The following is an 18,906-nucleotide window of genomic DNA, read 5'->3' on the forward strand; positions in this document are numbered from 1 at the left end:
GTTCCATACGACACCGTTTAGAGTGAGTGGGACTAACGGTGCCCGTAAGTGGCACCGTTAACTCCCACCACTCACATTTTTTTTTTTTTTAAATTAAACGCGCCATAGCGTTTCCGCTTCTCCACTACGCCATTTCACTTCCTCTCCATGCAACCTCCATCGCTCTGCTCTCTGGAACACCACTCTCGAGCTCTCTTCTATCGCTTCATCTTCCCCAGCCATTTCCTTCGATCACTCTCAAAACACTCTGCTCCACAGCCATTCACCTCTGCTCTCGGATTCCTCGTTCTCGCATTTGTAAAACAAAATTTGACGTTCTCACGTAGCTATCAAAGGATACAGCCTCTCCATTGCTCATTCTCAACGTTCCTTCACTTGTATTACAGGTATTTTCGTGTTTATGATTTAGGGTATTTGTATTCTGTGTACATATTTCGAAATTTTGAAATGGGGTTTTGAATGTAATGTTATGAGCTTATAAATGTATATCTGTAGCATTATATACGTGTAGATTAACCATTATGAATTGATTCGTATATGGTTTTTACTGCTGTTTATTCACTTTCTATGCAAGCTTTGAATGTCCATAACGTCCATTCACTTATGTATTTTATGTCATGCAAATATGTATTTTATGTCATGCAAATATGTATTTTCTGTGTGAGATTATGAATTTTCTATTGTGCCTATGAAATTACATTTTTGCTGTTATGAACTTTCTTATATGTGGTTATGTATTTTCTGTTAGAGATTATGAATTTTCTCGTAGGAGAGTATGAATTCTGTATTGTGAGTTGTCAATTTTATGTTCTGTAGTTATGAATTTTCTATGTTGCAGTTATGAACTTTCTGTTTTGGAGTTATGAATTTTCTGTCCTGAGGTTATGAATTTTCTTTGTGAGATATTATGAATTGTATGTTACTATACTATCAATTATATGTGACTGTTATTGATGGACAATATGGAATTATGGATTTTCTCATATGAGATTATGGATTCTGATCTATATTGCAGTTATGAACTTTCTGTTCTAATGTTATGAATTTTCTGTTCTGGTATTATGAATTTTCTTTGTGAAATTATGAATTTTATGTTACTATATTACCAATTATGTGTAACTGTTATTGAAGGACATTATATTCTTTTCGGTAGAGCATGGCTGGATTTATTCGGCACTCCCATCCCCCCTCTACTGAAATAAGGAATATATTTTCCTTCCATCAATCTATATTATATGTTGTATATGAGTTACTTGCTTTCTAACGTTTTTAATAAAAGCAATGGACACTGCTCAACGAAGGACAACACGCTCACAAACAAAGGCAGTCTTGAGCTCTCAAGCTGCAGAACCATCACAACCCTCACAGACGGCGGCTGAACACAACACTGCAGTCACCCTACAACAAAAAGCAAAAGAAAACGAACAACACGGGCTGTACTTGACTCACAGGCTGCTCAACCATCCAGCAGCACTCTGATGACCTGCTCGAGCAAGAAGTTATTAGAGAAAAGAGGTCAAAGCAAATAAATGACAGACATAGGGGCAACACAGACATTGGAGGTGATTGTGCAGAGGGGAGTTCTACTCCCTACTTCAGCACACGGATGGGACCAAAGACCATGTTTAGGCTTGTACAACAACTACTGCCAGAACAAAAACAAGCTGTCCGTGATATTGGATTTGGAGCCCTGTTGGACCTTCAATTGTGCGCAAATGAGTCACAATTAGTTCAGTATTTGATAGCCAACTTTGAGGTTTTCCAAACACATTTCAAGCTGGAGAACGACAAGCTCACAGTTGATGAAGAGGACGTTGAGTACACTCTTGGCATTCCAAGAGGAGAAAAGAAGGTTGTTGAGGCCCCAAAATATGATGAACAGGGGACACCAGAATACAGGGCTCTCTTGAAAAGCTGGAGGGAACGGTGGAATATTAAGCTTGGTTCCCAGTCACTACCCAGATGGGAGATGTCATAGTTCAGAGGGGAGATTCTGGAGATGACTTTAAGAGAGACTTCATGGTCTTGACTGTTTCGTGCATGATGAGGGGATTTCAGAACCGCTACTGCAACAACAGAATCCTCAACTCCTTGATTAATGTTGATGAGATAAAGGAGTACAACTGGTGTGGCTACACCTACAACTCTCTGATCAAGTCCATCGAGCAGTACAGGAAGAAAAGTAATAGCTTCTTTACTGGACCAATGACATTCATATTGGTAAGCTCTAGCTCCACTTATGAATCTTATGATATTCAGATTGTAGATTATATGTGTTAGATTATGAATTTTCCTCTATGTGATTATGAATTTTTCTCTATGTGATTATGAACTTTCCTCTATGTCTCAGATTATGAATCTTCCTTTATCTGATTATGAATTTTCCTTTATGTGATTATGAGTTTTCCTATATGTGATTATGAATTTAGAGTATGTGCTTATGTATTTTATGCTATTCAGATTTTATGAGAATTATGTGTCAGATTATGAAATTTTCCTTTGCCAGTTTATGAACTTTCATTTACCAGTTTATGAACTTTCCTTTACCAGTTTATGAATTTTCCTCTATGTGATTATGAATTTTCCTCTATGTCTCAGATTATGAATCTTCCTTTATCTGATTATGAATCTTCCTTTATGTGATTATGAATGTTCCTTTATGTAATTATGAATTTTCCTTGTTATCATTATGAATGTTCTTATAGTATTATGCAATAATTGAATCTCATAATAGAAAGTTCATTAATTGCATAACATAAAATCCATAATATGATAGTTGAATATAATGTTCATATGGATTATGAATTTTCTATTATGATATTATGAATTTTCTGTAGTGTAATTATGAATTCTGTGATTATAACTTTTTTATTTTACCTTTTTGTTCAACATTGTAGCTATTCTACTTTGATCGGGTCCAATTCAAAGGAATGAGCATTCAAAGAACATATCCAAGCATTACTGCATGGACAAGTAAACTTGCACGGCAAAGGGTTTCCGCTGAGAAAAGGTCGGGCGGATATGGTAAAGGGAAAGTTATCCCTCGTATTGCAAAGCCTACTGCTGATTGTATCGCTTCTACTTCCGCCCAACCAGTCCCAACCATCTCTGTGCCGCCGTCTAGTGTTGATAGGGTCACGCGGGTTCTACAACGCCTTGCTGCTGATGTCTTTGGAATTCGGTGAGGCTATGGCTGAAGTTGGCAGACAAAACGCACCGGTGGATGTTATGAAGGCCGCATTTTCTGGAATTTCCACCATGATTGGCGTTGCAAGCACAATAGAAAGACCACCAACTCCAACTCCTCTCAACTAGACGACATCTTCTTTGGCCAAGAGTCTTTTCACAAAGGCTGTTGATGCTTGGTTGAAGCCTTCCATAAGACCAATCGGCAAATGGAGATTGACCCTCCCTCATTTGATTTAGGGATCTCTTATACCCCGCACCATTGGTTGATGAACCACGTGAGCAAAGTGCAATGGATGAAGATGAATTGGATGCCCTTGTTGAGAACATTGTGAAAGACACTCCCGGTGCTGCTGATGCTGCTACACTCTCTACTACTCCTACCGCTATCCCTGCTACAACCCCTGCTGATACGCTTGGTGCTAACAGCTGTTTCTTCCCCTGCTGCTTTCCCTGCTCCTACGCATGTTCCTACCACTGCTGCTACCCCTACTGCTTCATCTTCTGAAGCATATGCTGCTACCCCTGCTACATCAAGTTCTGAAAGACGAGAAATAACTCCATTGATCAAGGTTCCATTCGCCAGAGATGTCCCTGATGCTGCTAATACTTCTACGCCTGCTGCTACACTACCTGCTACCCTCGACGATATTGATAGGTAAACTAATTAGAATATGAAATTGTGTTATGAACTTTCTGATATTATATTATGACTTTTCTTCTGAAATTCATTGTTACATAGATTAAAATAACATTCATAATGACAACAAGGAAAATTCATAATCACATAAAGTAACATCCATAATCAAATAACGGAAAATTCATAATCTGACACATAATTCTCATAAAATCTGAATAGCATAAAATACATAAGCACGTACTCTAAATTCATAATCACATATGGGAAAATTCATAATCACATAAAGGAAAATTCATAATCAGATAAAGGAAGATTCATAAACTGAGACATAGAGGAAACTTCATAATCACATAGAGGAAATTCATAAACTGGTAAAGGAAAGTTCATAAACTGGTAAATGAAAGTTCATAAAATGGCAAAAGGAAAATTCATAATCTGACACATAATTCTCATAAAATCTGAATAGCATAAAATACATAAGCACATACTCTAAATTCATAATCACATATAGGAAAATTCATAATCACATAAAGGAAGATTCATAATCAGATAAAGGAAGATTCATAATCTGAGACATAGAGGAAAATTCATAATCACATAGAGGAAAATTCATAAACTGGTAAGGGAAAGTTCATAAACTGGTAAATGAAAGTTCATAAACTGGCAACGGAAAAATCATAATCTGGCACATAATTCTCATAAAATCTGAATAGCATAAAATACATAAGCACATACTCTAAATTCATAATCACATATAGGAAAATTCATAATCACATAAAGGAAAATTCATAATCAGATAAAGGAAGATTCATAATCTGAGACATAGAGGAAAATTTATAATCACATAGAGGAAAATTCATAAACTGGTAAAGGAAAGTTCATAAACTGGTAAATGAAAGTTCATAAACTGGTAAATGAAAGTTCATAAACTGGCAAAGGAAAATTCATAATCTGACACATAATTCTCAACCTATATCTAAAAATCATAAAATTCATAAGTACATACTGTTAACATGATCTCAGTCTATAGCTACATCGTGGTCTACATTCTTATTAAAATGAACAAATTGTGAACCCCCGGTGCTTGGATGTACAAGATATCCATCACGAGCAATCTCTGAAATATTTTCCAAGACCAATGATTGGACAGAGCCCTTTGTAATTGAAGCAAGCTTGTTTGCAGCGCTCTTTCTTCCCCTTGCTGCATTGTACTTCTTCTCAATAACACTACTACTCCTTTTATTTCTCACACCTTTACCCCTCCGGCTTGAGGGGTCTTGGACAATACCACTTGACGAAGACACAGCACCCTCCTCAGTGTTCACATCCCCAATCTCAGCTTCAATGTTTTTTCCTTGCATTCTCAACGGCTTCATCACATAATTGTCTAGCAACACTGTTATCTTGGCTAGAAACAATAAGCCTTTGAAATTTCCTACTAATCTCAACAGCCCAAATTGAAGAAGGGACACCACCATTATAAAACACAGATGCAATGTCCACGTTTGTACGCTCAACAGCCTTTTTAGTCCATCTTTTTAGAATGTATTTATCGAGAATACTGGAAACACAGTGCACATGAAGTATACGTAAGCAGTGGCAGCAAAGTATTCCCAATTCTGAAAACAGCTTGCAACTACAACATATATCCAAATTGATTGCCTTAAAGGTTACTTCATGCCTTATGATATCTATGTCTGGTCGCCACACGTGATACTTGCACTTACAACCATCGTTCAACACCATTTCTTGATAACAAGAGCTACCTTTCATAAATTGTTCCTCGAACAAAAAATATATCTCAATTGTATAAACCTCTCTAGCATGTGAAAGGAGTTTCACATGATCCAACATCATGGCGGGTACTCCTTGAGAACACCGGAAATCCTCGCCATTTTCCTTACTTCTCCATTCAGATATAACACTCACAAATGATGAATAAAAATCACATAAACCAGCAGTCTTGGACAGCCTCCTAGAAATTGCATGATTTGTGCTTTCACTCCTTTGCGAAGATAAAATACCCCCGGAGAAATAATCCTTGTTGAACGCTGGACACCACTTCTCCCTACAGTCATAAAGCTTCTCTAGCCATGTATTCTTATGACAATTATATTTTGTAACCATCCTGAAAAGGTTAAAACACATGTTTATTACTCATATTCTGAAAATTCATAATCTCATATTACAAAGTTCATAATCATGTAACAGAAAATACATAATGACATAACAGAAAATACATAATTGAATACTGTGAATTCATAATCTCATATTACAAAGTTCATAAATCATATAACAGAAAATACATAATGACATAACAGAAAATACATAATGACATAACAGGAAATCCAGAATTGTATAACTGTGAATTCATAATCTCATATTAGAAAATTCATAAATCATATAACAGAAAATACATAATGACATAACAGAAAATCCATAATGACATGACAGAAAATTCAAAATTATATAATGTAAATTCATAATAACATACCTTGTCCAGTAAACCTCAAATTCAGCTTCAGTCTCGGTGTATTTCAACACACAATTAAACATATCCAGAAAATCCTTATGATTCCTCAATGCCTTAATATGCTTCTTCGAATTCTCACCAATATGCCATATGCAAAGACGGTGGCGTGATGTAGGAAACACCATGGAAATGCCAGCAGCCATAGCTGAACATTGATCCGTCATGATAGTCTGTGGACACTTGCCATCCATGGATCTTAAAAACGCTCTAAACAACCACGCAAATGACTCTATCCTCTCATTCATCAAAAAACCACAACCAAACATTACATTCATGCAATGATGGTTCATCCCTACAAAAGGACCACAAATCATATCATATTTGTTAGTGCGGTATGTTGTATCATGCACTAACAGATCACCAAACACCTCATAATCCCTTCTCATTTGACCATCCCTCCAAAAAAAACTACACAATCTTCCATCCAAATCAACTTCGAAATCAAAAAAGAAATCAGCCTCATTAGATTGCCTCCTCCTGAATATCTCAACCAAAGAATTTGAATCCGATCCATCCAAACACTTCAAACTCACAGAAGCCATTGAATTGTAAGCATCGCGGTTGGTAAAGCCAACCAATGGAGAGCCCCCTGACTGATGTTTCAAAAACCTCATACTATCCGCCAATGCAACACCACTACTCTTCATGTCTTTTAAATATTCAAGCTGATTGTTTCCCACTCTTCTATGCGACCGAAGCAGATGACTCTTGCCAAATGAACATAACTCGTGATTGTGCTCTTTCAAGTGTTTTGTAACTGTCCACATCCCATCACCCCCCACATCAAACTGAACAAATGCACCACATCCAGTCCTCATATCAATCTTTGAATAAAGCTTAACACCACTGTTTGGTTTCTGCTTATACCCAGCCTTAGCACAGAAGAACCTCTTCATCTGAATTGACTTAGTAGATGCCTTATAACGTTGTTGGCCTTTCCTCACACTAAAACCAACTCTGTATGCATATCCATTATATAACTCAAAAGCTTCGTCAACATTTCTTACTACAACACCCACCAAGTCTTCATCAACTGCAATTGCAACAAAAATATAACCACACCTATACCAACTACTAAACTATGAATGTGGATTTCACCTATAATGAATGTAATATGCTACACTATAGAATTCATAATCTCATGTGAGAACATTCATAATCACAAAGAATAAAATTCATAACATCATATAAGAAAGTTCATAACAAAAACCGGATATCAATAACATTTGTGACATTATGAGCATTCAAAGTTGCATAGATACTCATGGCATTAAATGCATAACCTCATAACATAAAATTCATAACCTCATATGGAAAATTCATAATAACATAACGGAAAATTCATAACCTCAAACTGTAAATTCATAACGTGAACAGATTATTAATACCAATCACAACATTCAATTTGCATATAATCACCATGAATCAGTCCCTACACCTACAAGAAACAACATTCATGATACACCAACTAATAAAAAGAACCTGGACTTGAAGACGAGCCATCAATGTCAATGTTTAACTCTGCTTGATCATTGCTTATTGAATCACCAACACAATCTTCATTCACTGAGTATATGCAAGCAGTGTAACACACCAGTTAATATGTTATGGACATATTACTATTACATTATGAATATTCATATCACATGCATGAACAGAGTATCAAAATTCATAACTCTGTAACAGAAAATACATAATTGCATTTTGTAAAATTCATAACAGAAACATGGAACTAATACACATTTACGGCCATTATGAACATTCAAACTGCATAGATACTGAACAAATATCAATAAAAATAACTAAATCTTCAACAATCCATGATCTCATAAATCAAACGAAATCAAACGCATAAAATCAAACGCAACCTGGAATCGCAGAAATCATATCGGTTGAATCTTCTCCTCGAACCATCGTCTCCTCCATCACGAATAGGAAAGAATCGCGAATGTCGGATCACAATTGCCTTCAGCGATTTGCGAATAGGAAATAATCAAACGCAAAGAGTTGTCTGATCATAACTGCCTTCCTAACGCCGTTAATAGAACAGTGTTTTTTTTTTTTTTTTTTTTTAAACGACGCCAAAAACGACGTCGTTTGGAAGCGTGTTCACCAAGCATGGTGAGCACGTTTCCACGGCATAATTTGCGCAAGGTGCACGTCATGGCCTATTAGGTTGCAATGATGCCCATGGGAGCATAGAAAGTGGTCATGTGTAGGGCCCTCTTCTCTACCCTTGGCAGGGTGGCTTAGCAATGGTTCACCAAATTACCAGGCGCAATGATTGATTCATTTCACGATCTTGTGATCAATTCATAGCCCACTTCTTGCGGGAGAGAAAGACCAAGAAGCATTTTTCTTACTTGGCCACAATATAGTAGATGCCTGATGAGCTCCTCATGGATTTCTTAATACAGTGGCAAGTCGAGGTGGCCGAAGTTGAGGACATGGATGACAAGTCTGCTACTAAAGTTGAGGGGTTCCCGACCCTATCATAGCCTATCAGGATGCAATGATACTCATGGGAGCATCTAAAGTGATTATGTGTAGGGCCTTCTTCTCCACCCTTAGCGAGGTAGATCAACAATGCTTTATCGAATTTCTAGGCGCAATGATTGATTCATTTCATTTCATTATCTTGCGGTCAAATTCATAACCTACTTTGCACGGGGAAAAAAACAAAGATGCGCTTTTCTTACTTGGTTACACAGAAGTAGATCCCTGACAAGACCCTCACAGAGTCACAGATTTCTAAATATGGTGGTAAGCCAAGGTAGGTAGAGAACACATGATAAGTTCGTCGTTGTTTAATTTTATTTGTAGAAGCCCAGAGGGATAGTGACCTATATACAAGTCTCAAAGAGAAATGTGCATGAAAATTATGTAGCCATGATGGTAAAGGTCGATTGATACGCTGAGGTCGAGGAAGCCAGATGCTCTTAAATGAAGGCGAATGAAAACACGACTATGAGACCCTGAACGGATGAGCTCACTAAGACCGGTAAGAAGGCAACCAATTACCTCGTGAAGAGGTCCCAAGAGCAGGGTAGACAGGCAGGCCTTGGTGATCGGGCCACCAATCCCGAGCATGCCGCCAAGAATGTATCCCTTTATATTGCCGGCATCGATAGTGTTTACTCCTCGGACCGCACGACCTAGTGAAGTCCTGGCCTATGCGAAGGAGTGAAACATGATGTAGCTCTCTCCCCCACCCACTATGAAAACAATGAGGATTGACAAATCTAAATATTGTTGTTTCCACAAGAGGCACAACCACAACACGGAAAAATGGCATACCTTGTAGTACTAAATTCCTAAAGCATTCATGCATGTAATACTAATAGACTGTCTCTACTAAGTCTATTGATGTTTTTTTTTTTTATTATTATTAGGTGGTTGCCTAGGCGGTAGGTGACCCTCTACCTCCCGATTAGTGTCTAGCGCCTACTGCAACCATGCCAAAGATCGATCAGTTCATGATCACCCACAAGTTGGTCATCAACCTCACATGCAAGCCAGTGTTTTTGTGGTCGGCCAGCTCCCCGCCCGATGTGGAGGTTTTCTCCAATTTGTAGTAAGACCGAGGCCAGGTGGTGGGAAAATTGAATTAGCCACCGGTTGGTCAAATAAACAGGAATTACTACTACTTTTTTAGCGAAGTGTCTAACCCGTCGAGGAATCGCCAGCCGTCACATTAGGAGATAGAAACAAAACCCGGGGATGACTTGCCCACTCGGGAGACGGAGAAAAGTTTGGATGAAAAAAGGAAGGGTAGCCAGAACATTGAGGTGGTAACAGAGCGTGAGAAAGCAAGAAAATACCCAAAAGGAATTGGGAGGGAGCTGATCAGGTACTATGCCAAAATATTGGCAAATCTTGTCAAAAAGAGGGGGGAGGTACTCGAAAACCAAACTGAATTGCCTAGAGTGAGAGTGTGAGACTCTAACATAGCTACTGATTAGGGGGTTGTGGATCAAGCAGGTTTTCACTAAAACGACCTCCGAAAGATTGTCGAGTAATGGTCACAATTGGTCATGATGGAGGTGTTTGGAGGAGGGTAGTCCTCGTCCTCGAAAAAGTTGGGACCATGGTTGATGAGGGCATCAGGGTGAACTACTCGAAGGGGTATATGAGGAAGTGGAGCTAAGGAGGTTGGGGCGGAAGAGGTGGAGGCTACTCAAACGGCCAGTGCAGCGGGAAAATGAAGAACATGCGACCTAGGAGAAGACGAGCCAGAAGAGACAACAATTGGGGAGGCAAGGGGTTGCTCAGTGGATGAAGGAACGTGAGAGGTAGACGCGATTGGGTGGTCGATTAGACCAAGTAGACTGTTCTTGATGGGCAGAGTACAGGGGGAGCCGTGGGCAAACGAAGAAGAGGAGGAGGAACTAGTAGAAGTAAAAGATGAATGTATGACGAGTTACCTGGGGTGTGCAAAAGGGAGGAGCTGAGTGCTAGGGTTGGGGAACGATTAAGTGTAGGAAATTCGACCGGGTGCTTGCTCAAAGGTGCGTAAGAATGCTTAAGTGTTTAGAATGGGAAAATGAAGGAGAAATGGGGGCTTTTATACGAAAAGGTGAAGCACCATATGGGAACATGTGGCGAGTATGGCAAAGCAAAAGGACGTGATGGGACATTGTAGGGAGGTGTGAAGGCTTAACAGGCTGCCATTCCAACTTCTGCGCGACTAGCATTTAATGATGGGGTTAATGTCTCATTTATGGCTCATAAATATGGCTTAAAGCCAGGAATGAAAGTCTAGGTGTTCGGATTGAGAGCATGTCAGTGGGCAACACACGGAGATTTGTGCTTAACAAATCAGCCAAGCGGATGTGAGTACATAACAAGGGGGAGGGGAAGTGAAAAGTACTTGGTTGGCAGAAGTGGTAGAGCACGCGGCACAAAATTGCGCTGCTTCTAACCTGCAGAGAGGTGGTCGAACAGAGTTTTTAGCTACTTTCTTGTGTTGTTGACTTCACGAGCCACAAGAAAGTGGGGACTGGATGTTGAGGATGGTACTTGCGCCCAGGCAGTCGGCTAGAAGCAACCTGTTAGTTCACATTATATGGAGCTACTTGGACCCCTATCCTCATATTGGACTGCGCATTGGTGGTTTCCAAGGGCATGAATGAGGTATAAAAGGGATTGGATCCACAAGATTTAAGAATTGTCTTAAAGTCGAATTAAGAAACTTGTTACCTAATTTTCTTTGCTTTCCTATTGTATTTAGGAAGAGTTTTGTAGTTTAGGAGAGGCAATTAGGGCTGGATTTCAAGAGATATTTTTAGGAATTTTGTTTCTTTTTGTGTACCGAGTCTTCTTGTATAGATGCCGATAGTGCAAAACGGATTTGAACTTTTCATGAGGTTAAGGCAATTTGCATTACTCATTGCATAAGTTACGTTCTTATTAGTCAATTTACTCATTGTGTGTGTTATGGTCAAACGATTCTGTTAGTCGGCCATCGACTAGATAAAAGTCGCTAAATAAATATGCTATCTCAAATTTTGTGAAACTTTCTACTTACAAAAGAGTTGCACAAGTCTCAATTATTGTTACGTGTTTAATTATTTCTCTAATCTAATTCATCTCTTTTATAAATCACAAAAAGGACATTTGAACTCAACCTTTTCTCTTATCTATTTGTGCGAGTTGTCCATTGCCTTTTTTTATTTGATTTGGTGCAATTTAAGTTAATTTACCTCGTGATTCTTTGTTAGTTAGAGTCAGAAGACGAGTTTCTTCCAGAAAATTATACATCAATAGACTAATTTTCTTGTAAATTGATATATTATAGCGACTATGGTTTTTATTTTTAATTCAAAATAATATATGTATTGATTGACTGAATGGTAACAAACTTCTTCATTTAAAATTGGCCGATATTTATGTAAGCTTGTCTTTCCATAATTCTATCCCATGTGATAAAAATAAATAAAAAATCATGCATCACCCATTTGCCTCTTGCTTTGCTAGTACTATTGGTGCAATGACGTGAGGTCAACCGGACTGGGTCTACAATGGAAAAACCAAGAATATTGATTGCCATGGCTTCATTCGCTTGTTGCTTTCTGACATGTTTCCATCAGAATCAAGTCTACCAAGCTTTTAAAAGGAGCTTTTTGGCCTTCCTCTTACACACAACCAACAACCAATTCCAAAAAAGAAAAACAAACTTTTTGAAGGTTTTTCAGTAATGGAGATTCTGGGTTTCTCCTGCTTTGTGCTTGGGCTGCTGAGCACTGTTGTTGCACAGCCATTTACAGACCCTAAAGAAGGTTTTCCTCTTCCTCATTACACCACTCAATTTCAGTATAATGATGCCCAATTTACAGTATGAAATTGCAATGTAATATAATCTGAACAAGCTCATTTGGGTTTAATATCTCTATTGTTTTTCATATCTGTTTTGTATTATTATGCTCTTAAGGTTTTTGAGTGGTTTTTGGTCAGTGGTTGCAATTAACAAGATAATTGATCACTGGAATTTGAGAAGCAAAGTGAACTTCAACAATATTGACCCTTGCAACAAAACTGCTGCTTGGGCACCATCAGAAGCTAATCCCAGGATTGCTTGTGATTGTTCTCCCACTACCTGCCACATTACTCACTTGTTAGTCTCTTGATTATTCACTAATTTATTTTGTTATTATTGGGCAGAGGTCGGTGAAGAGTCAAGTCTAGCACCACGTGGCTAGGGGATTGTTGGGTGGAGGTCTGAAGGGCCAAGTCCAACACCCTGTGTTGGGCGTCAGCCGGGTTGGCCGAGTTCAGCCCCTTCTCGATTCGAGACGTGGCGCTGATGCATGTGGCTTACCATGGTGGCCCCGTCTCAATTCGAGACGTGGTGCGGATGTCTGTGGCTTACCATGGAGGGATGTGGGATGTGGTTAAATGGTTAATGTCCACATACTTATGACCAATTGGTTTTAAGTAGTATATGGCAACTAGATAGCCAAACTCACTGGGAAGTAAGCATAGTACAACACTAAGATCTATCATCCTGCCTCTTCAAAATGTGGCGGTGTAAGGAAATAAAATTGCGCTTTCTGCTACGGGCTATAGATTTTGGCGTAGTGAAAAACGCTTGATCCTAACAGTTATTTTTTGTGCTAATTGCACTTGCTCATATTTTCCAGGAAAATATATGCTTTAGATATTGTTGGTGAAATTCCTAAAGAACTGTTTATGCTTAAAGAAATGATGGACTTGTAAGTGATCCTTTATTTAAGTTAGTTCTATGTTATTTAGTTTTCTTTTTGGATCCTGAGATTTCTGACTTTGTTTGATGCTGATGATCGTGTGGAATTATTTTAGGAATTTGGGTCAGAATGTATTGAATGGCTCAATCCCAGCTGAAATTGGGCAGTTATCAAAGATGAAATGGCTGTATAATTCCTTCCTAACGTTTCATAGTACTTCTCTAGATATAAATTTTAAGAAGTAAACCAAATTTTATGTTTTCTCGATTATCAGGAGTTTAGGCATTAACAATTTCACTGGTCCAGTTCCTCCAGAGCTGGGAAATCTCAGTAGTTTGCTTAGTTTGTAAGTAATATTGTTTTCTGTTATATTAAAGGAATTAATCTATCTATTACTCTGTATTAATTGCGTTTTTTCCATTTGAATCATTTTCATCTTTTCCAGAAGTTTTGGCTCAAACAATATGAATGGACCCTTGCCACCCGAACTAGGAAACTTAACGACCTTGGAAGAGCTGTAAGAACAACTCTCCCTTCAGTACAGCGCTTAAAACGGATTTGTACCATTCAATTTTATTTACTTTTCCTGTTGAGCTGTGTGAGCATATAGCCATTAATGTGCAATCCAACTATTAGCTTAGGCTTTTAGTTGAGATGGAGCACATGCTTCAATTTGGTATCAGAGCCCGACCAAAGGTCATGGTTTGAATCTAACGCCACCGGTAAGTGACTACGGTCCACGTGTTGCTTGGAACCCACCGCACACGTGAGGGGGCGTGTGAGCATATTAGCTGACGCGTTTTGTGATCACTCAGGTATATTGATAGCAGCGGAGTGAGTGGGCCGATTCCCCAAGAGCTGTCAAAATTGAAATCTCTCAAAGTATTGTAAGCACTTGTGTACTATTATCCTCTAAAGCGTTATGAGATCTTCTTTCCGAGTTTTGGAGAAATTAATGTGGAATGGATTGATTTTACATTTTTGCACTGCCTGTCCGGTTTCAGATGGGCAACTGCTAATGGTTTCACGGGAAAGCTTCCTGAATTCATTGGAAGTCTGACAGATCTCACAGTCCTGTATGCTTAAATTTTGTATTTTATCTATCCGAAATTAACTTCTTGTTTTTTATGTGTGACATTTACATAATCAACACTTCAAACTATTGTTCTCGTTTCTTGATTTTCATGTTAAGTAGTGTCATAATTAACAAAATTCTGATATACCATTTGTAATCAACAGGAGACTGGAAGGAACACTTCTTGAAGGCCCTATCCCGAACAGCTATGGTGCTCTAACGAAGCTAGATGACTTGTAAGCAATATTGTTTTCTTTTTTGAAATAAGCAATATTGCTTTTAGTACCAAACAAACAAATATGTTGAATATTTTGCTTTTCCTTTCATGTTTTTTGAATAGTACTGACTGTATTACATTGTAGTATCTGTTCATCTATACTGAAATATCTTCAAGATAATCTAATGTGCACTGATCCCTTTGTCTCTTTTCTTCATTTTCTACGCAGGAGAATTGGCGATCTCAGTAATGGAGATTCTTCTCTGAATTTCATAGAGAACTTGACCAGTCTTTCTATATTGTATGACCAATACATGTTCAATCACTTAAGCTTTGACGATGATGGTTTTCTTGTCAAATCGGTTTTTAGTTCTCTTTATGGTACTTGATAGCTAACATACTAAACGAGTTTTGCATCTTTTTCACATGCAGATCGTTAAGAAATTGCCGGTTGACTGGCCAACTTCCAGAACGGCTTAGTACCTTCTCTAATTTGAAAATCTTGTAAATTCCTTTCCAAATGATGATTATTTATTCTAAACCTTCATTTTCTTTGTTGGTTTTAATTATTGGTTTTTTTGGTCCAGTTGTTCCAAATTCATTTTATTCATATACTAAGAATTTTATGATTTTACAATGTAAATGTTTCTTTTTGTTGAAGGGACTTGAGCTTCAACAACTTGACAGGTGAAATACCAAATTCATATAAAGACTTTGCCTCGTTAGAGTACTTGTAAGATCTCTTCTGACTTTACAAAATATATCATTTTTTTTTTTGTTTTTCTGAATATTGGGTATACTCGGTTAAATATGAATCATGTGCATCCCAGGTATCTTGGAAGCAATAACTTGATCGGGGAGTTACCTGCAAACATCATAAATCCCAAGCTTATCGCTCTGTATGTCCTGTCTCGATTTAGCGAAGAATTTACATTTGTGTATATGTTTTGAGCTTTTCTTCTCTTTCATGATCGAAACGAAGGATTTTAATGAGAAAACGCTGCTAAATTTGTATCTTGTTTCCTTTTCCTATTGATCTCGCCTTGTCTCAGAGATATCTCATTCAATCAAATCTATGGAACTATACCTGCCAATAAGTCAACTATTTCAGTGTGAGTCTACTCCTACAACCCTAAACTTTCAAGAATTTATGGATGGCGGTAGGGATGGCAATTTGCCCTGTCCCCGACGGGGATCCCCGACCCCCGCCCTGACGGGGACGGAGATGGGGAAAATTTTCAATTCCATGCCGGGGATAGGGACGGGGATGGGGTCGGGGTTTCGTGGACGGGGGAGTATACTCCCCGCCCCGCGTCGTTTCCATCCCTAGGTGGAGGTGGGGGAATGGCCATTTCGTTTGGTGCCTCCATATTTGCACATCTAAATAGGCGAACATTTTTTTTTTCTTTTTTCAGAAACGATGTTGGCACTTCGATCACTAGCGAAAGGTCACTTGGCAGGTTAGATTATAGTGACAATAACTGGTAGCTTTTCATATTCTATAAAATATGGAGATCGGATTTGTAGTTACAACATTGTTTGGTGTATTATTGATGGAATATTCAATCCGAGCAAATCTTGAAATGCCATTAAATGTTTACAGTGTTTAACTTTGATAATAGATTATGACTTCTTTCCTTTCTCTGCAAAATTTTGGTAGCGTTTGCTTAATAAAAAACTCGGTGTGCACTGAGATAGCGTCAGCAAGTAAGTACTATAATTGTCCATCGAGTCTTCTGTAAACAAAGAGAATTAGCGGATCACTAGATTCGTTTTGTTTATTGCAGCTTCATTTTCAATCGACTGCGGTGGAAAGCAAATGGAATCTGTATCCGGTACTGAATTTGATGATGATTCGGAGACACTAGGCGCAGCATCGTTCTACGTGGGCTCGAACGATCGTTGGGGGGTGAGCAGTTCTGGAACATTCATTCACAACCCAAACGGACCGAAGTTTACAGCTCAGACGGATTCTCAGATCACAAGCACTCTCGACTCTGAGCTCTACAAAACAGCCAGGGTATCTCCGAGCTCATTGAGGTATTATGGTCTCGGGTTAAAGAAAGGCATATATAGTGTTGAGCTTCATTTTGCTGAGATACAAATGGACGATTCTCGGGACTCTTGGAAAGGCCTTGGGAAGCGCATTTTCGACGTTTACATTCAGGTATGGCAAATTTTGAAGTAGTACATTAGTACCATTACTCCATTAGCTGTTTTGTATATATGATCTACTTTCGTATTATTTGAACTGAAGGGGGAAAGAGTTCTTCGAGATTTCAATGTTAAAGACGAGGCCGGGGGGTCTAAAAAGGCGTTGGTGAAGACATTCAAGGCGAACGTGACAAACAACGTGTTGGACATTCACTTCTTCTGGGCCGGGAAGGGCACTTGCTGCATTCCCTTTCAAAGCACATATGGCCCTCTAGTTTCCGCTATCCACGTTACTCAAGGTTCTTGAAGCCTCTTTCGATGCATAGATATATGTTTGGATTCACTAGCTGACCTCGTGTGTTTAACCCGATTTTGCAGTGGTCAATTTAGATGATTCTTCCAAGAGTCGGGACAAGAAACACGTCGGGAAGATTCTTGGAATCGCGCTGGGATCTGCAGCAGGAGTACTCATAATTTGTTCCATTTTCTATGTGTGGTGGGCAAAGAAAAAATCTCCTACCTACAAGGGAATCTAAGTTGATTCAACAAGAAATAATGGTTCTTCTCAAGGCTATATATGATCTGAATTCTTTAGGCCATGAAGGACCCAGTTTGATGTTTTCTATCAGAGGATTTAGCAACACATATCAGAATCTTAATTGTATAAAAAATAGCCAATAAGTGTTAGCTCTTACAGTCCTTGTTAATCTTGGTCCAACTCTTTTGAAGTGTGTAAGCTGTAACTATATTTGGAAATTGAAGCATATGTTCTATTTCAACTAAAAGTTTAAACTGATAGTTGGACGGCATATTTATAATTTATATATTATATACTCGACATTGGAGTGGATTTCTAGTCCAACCAGTCATATGATGGCAAATTATATCGTGCACCGTGGTGCATAATCGGTTATGCACTGCGCATCAAAATGACGTCGTTCTGTTTAATGAAAAGAAACGACATCCGTTTCCTGTCGTTCCGAGTAGCTCTGTTATTCAATTTCATTTTGTATACACTGCAGTTTCGGTTCAACACAACTATAGTTTCATTTCGATATAACTAGAGTTTCATTCGCTATTTATAGACTCAAATATGTGAAAATGTTATTTAATTTTATTTTATATACACTATAGTTTTATTAAAACACAGCTACATGATCATTTTGATATAATTACAGCTTCATTGTACAATATACACTCATTTCACTGCAATTTCATTTCACCACAACTACAGTATCATTTTGATATAACTGTAATTTCATTTGATAATATAAAAATAATACGTGGGGCAGTGTCGGTTTAGATATACTGTAGTGTCAATTGGTAATTAACATACAAAAAAAAAATGCGCGTTCCGTTAAAACTAATGGCACGCCGTTTCTTTACTTAAAGAAACGACGCCGTTTTGACCGCGGTGCACGCACGATATAACGACCCTCGTATGATCGCATCTATAGATGGCAAATTGGTGGCTTGAATAGCTTTTTAACTTGTTCAAATTAACTGAGTTATAGTGAGAATTAACTCAATTTGATGGAGTTAAAATATAAATAGTTGAAATTACCACATCTAAAATTATATGAAAATATTTGGTGAGCTATTCTGTGTCAATTCTTATTAGGTATGCATAAATGCATCAGAATGAAATGTAGAAATGCATCACAAAATGCACCACACACTAAAAAAAATACATTACACCTCACTACACTTAATGGTGGATTTCCAAATACTTTGTGGTGCATTTATCTTCATTGGATTTGCATGAATTGGTTGAACTCACCACATGTTTTAAAAAAAATAAAAAATACTTAGTAATCAAATACAACAAAATCCAACCAGAAAGTGTCACGTCTTAAGGTGAAAATTAAGGGGATAAGGAATTTTGGAGGGGTGTATAAC

General features: G+C 38.2%; 2 protein-coding genes across 2 annotated transcripts; one reads left to right on the forward strand and one right to left on the reverse strand.

The window, feature by feature from the left end:
- Window positions 1-5,375: 5,375 nt before the first annotated feature.
- LOC109150372 (protein FAR1-RELATED SEQUENCE 7-like) lies at window positions 5,376-7,781 on the reverse strand. The gene is made up of 5 exons (XM_019298281.1): window positions 7,748-7,781; window positions 6,794-7,392; window positions 6,321-6,529; window positions 5,642-5,954; window positions 5,376-5,462 (listed from the first exon to the last, which is right to left on the reverse strand). The coding sequence occupies exons 1-5, from the start codon at window positions 7,779-7,781 to the stop codon at window positions 5,376-5,378; spliced, it is 1,242 nt and encodes a 413-aa protein (XP_019153826.1).
- Window positions 7,782-12,317: 4,536 nt separating this feature from the next.
- On the forward strand, window positions 12,318-17,805 carry LOC109150334 (probable LRR receptor-like serine/threonine-protein kinase At1g56140). Its single transcript, XM_019298229.1, has 19 exons — window positions 12,318-12,637; window positions 12,813-12,972; window positions 13,499-13,570; window positions 13,677-13,748; window positions 13,836-13,907; window positions 14,007-14,078; window positions 14,377-14,448; window positions 14,566-14,637; window positions 14,801-14,872; window positions 15,083-15,154; window positions 15,286-15,357; window positions 15,515-15,586; window positions 15,684-15,752; window positions 15,906-15,965; window positions 16,269-16,313; window positions 16,514-16,560; window positions 16,641-17,020; window positions 17,111-17,306; window positions 17,386-17,805. Exons 1-19 carry the CDS (start codon window positions 12,556-12,558, stop codon window positions 17,541-17,543), a joined length of 1,917 nt encoding a protein of 638 aa, XP_019153774.1. The 5' UTR covers window positions 12,318-12,555; the 3' UTR covers window positions 17,544-17,805.
- Window positions 17,806-18,906: the final 1,101 nt, after the last annotated feature.

The sequence above is a fragment of the Ipomoea nil genome, unplaced genomic scaffold (assembly GCF_001879475.1).
Source record: "Ipomoea nil cultivar Tokyo-kokei standard unplaced genomic scaffold, Asagao_1.1 scaffold2279, whole genome shotgun sequence".
NCBI lineage: Eukaryota > Viridiplantae > Streptophyta > Magnoliopsida > Solanales > Convolvulaceae > Ipomoea > Ipomoea nil.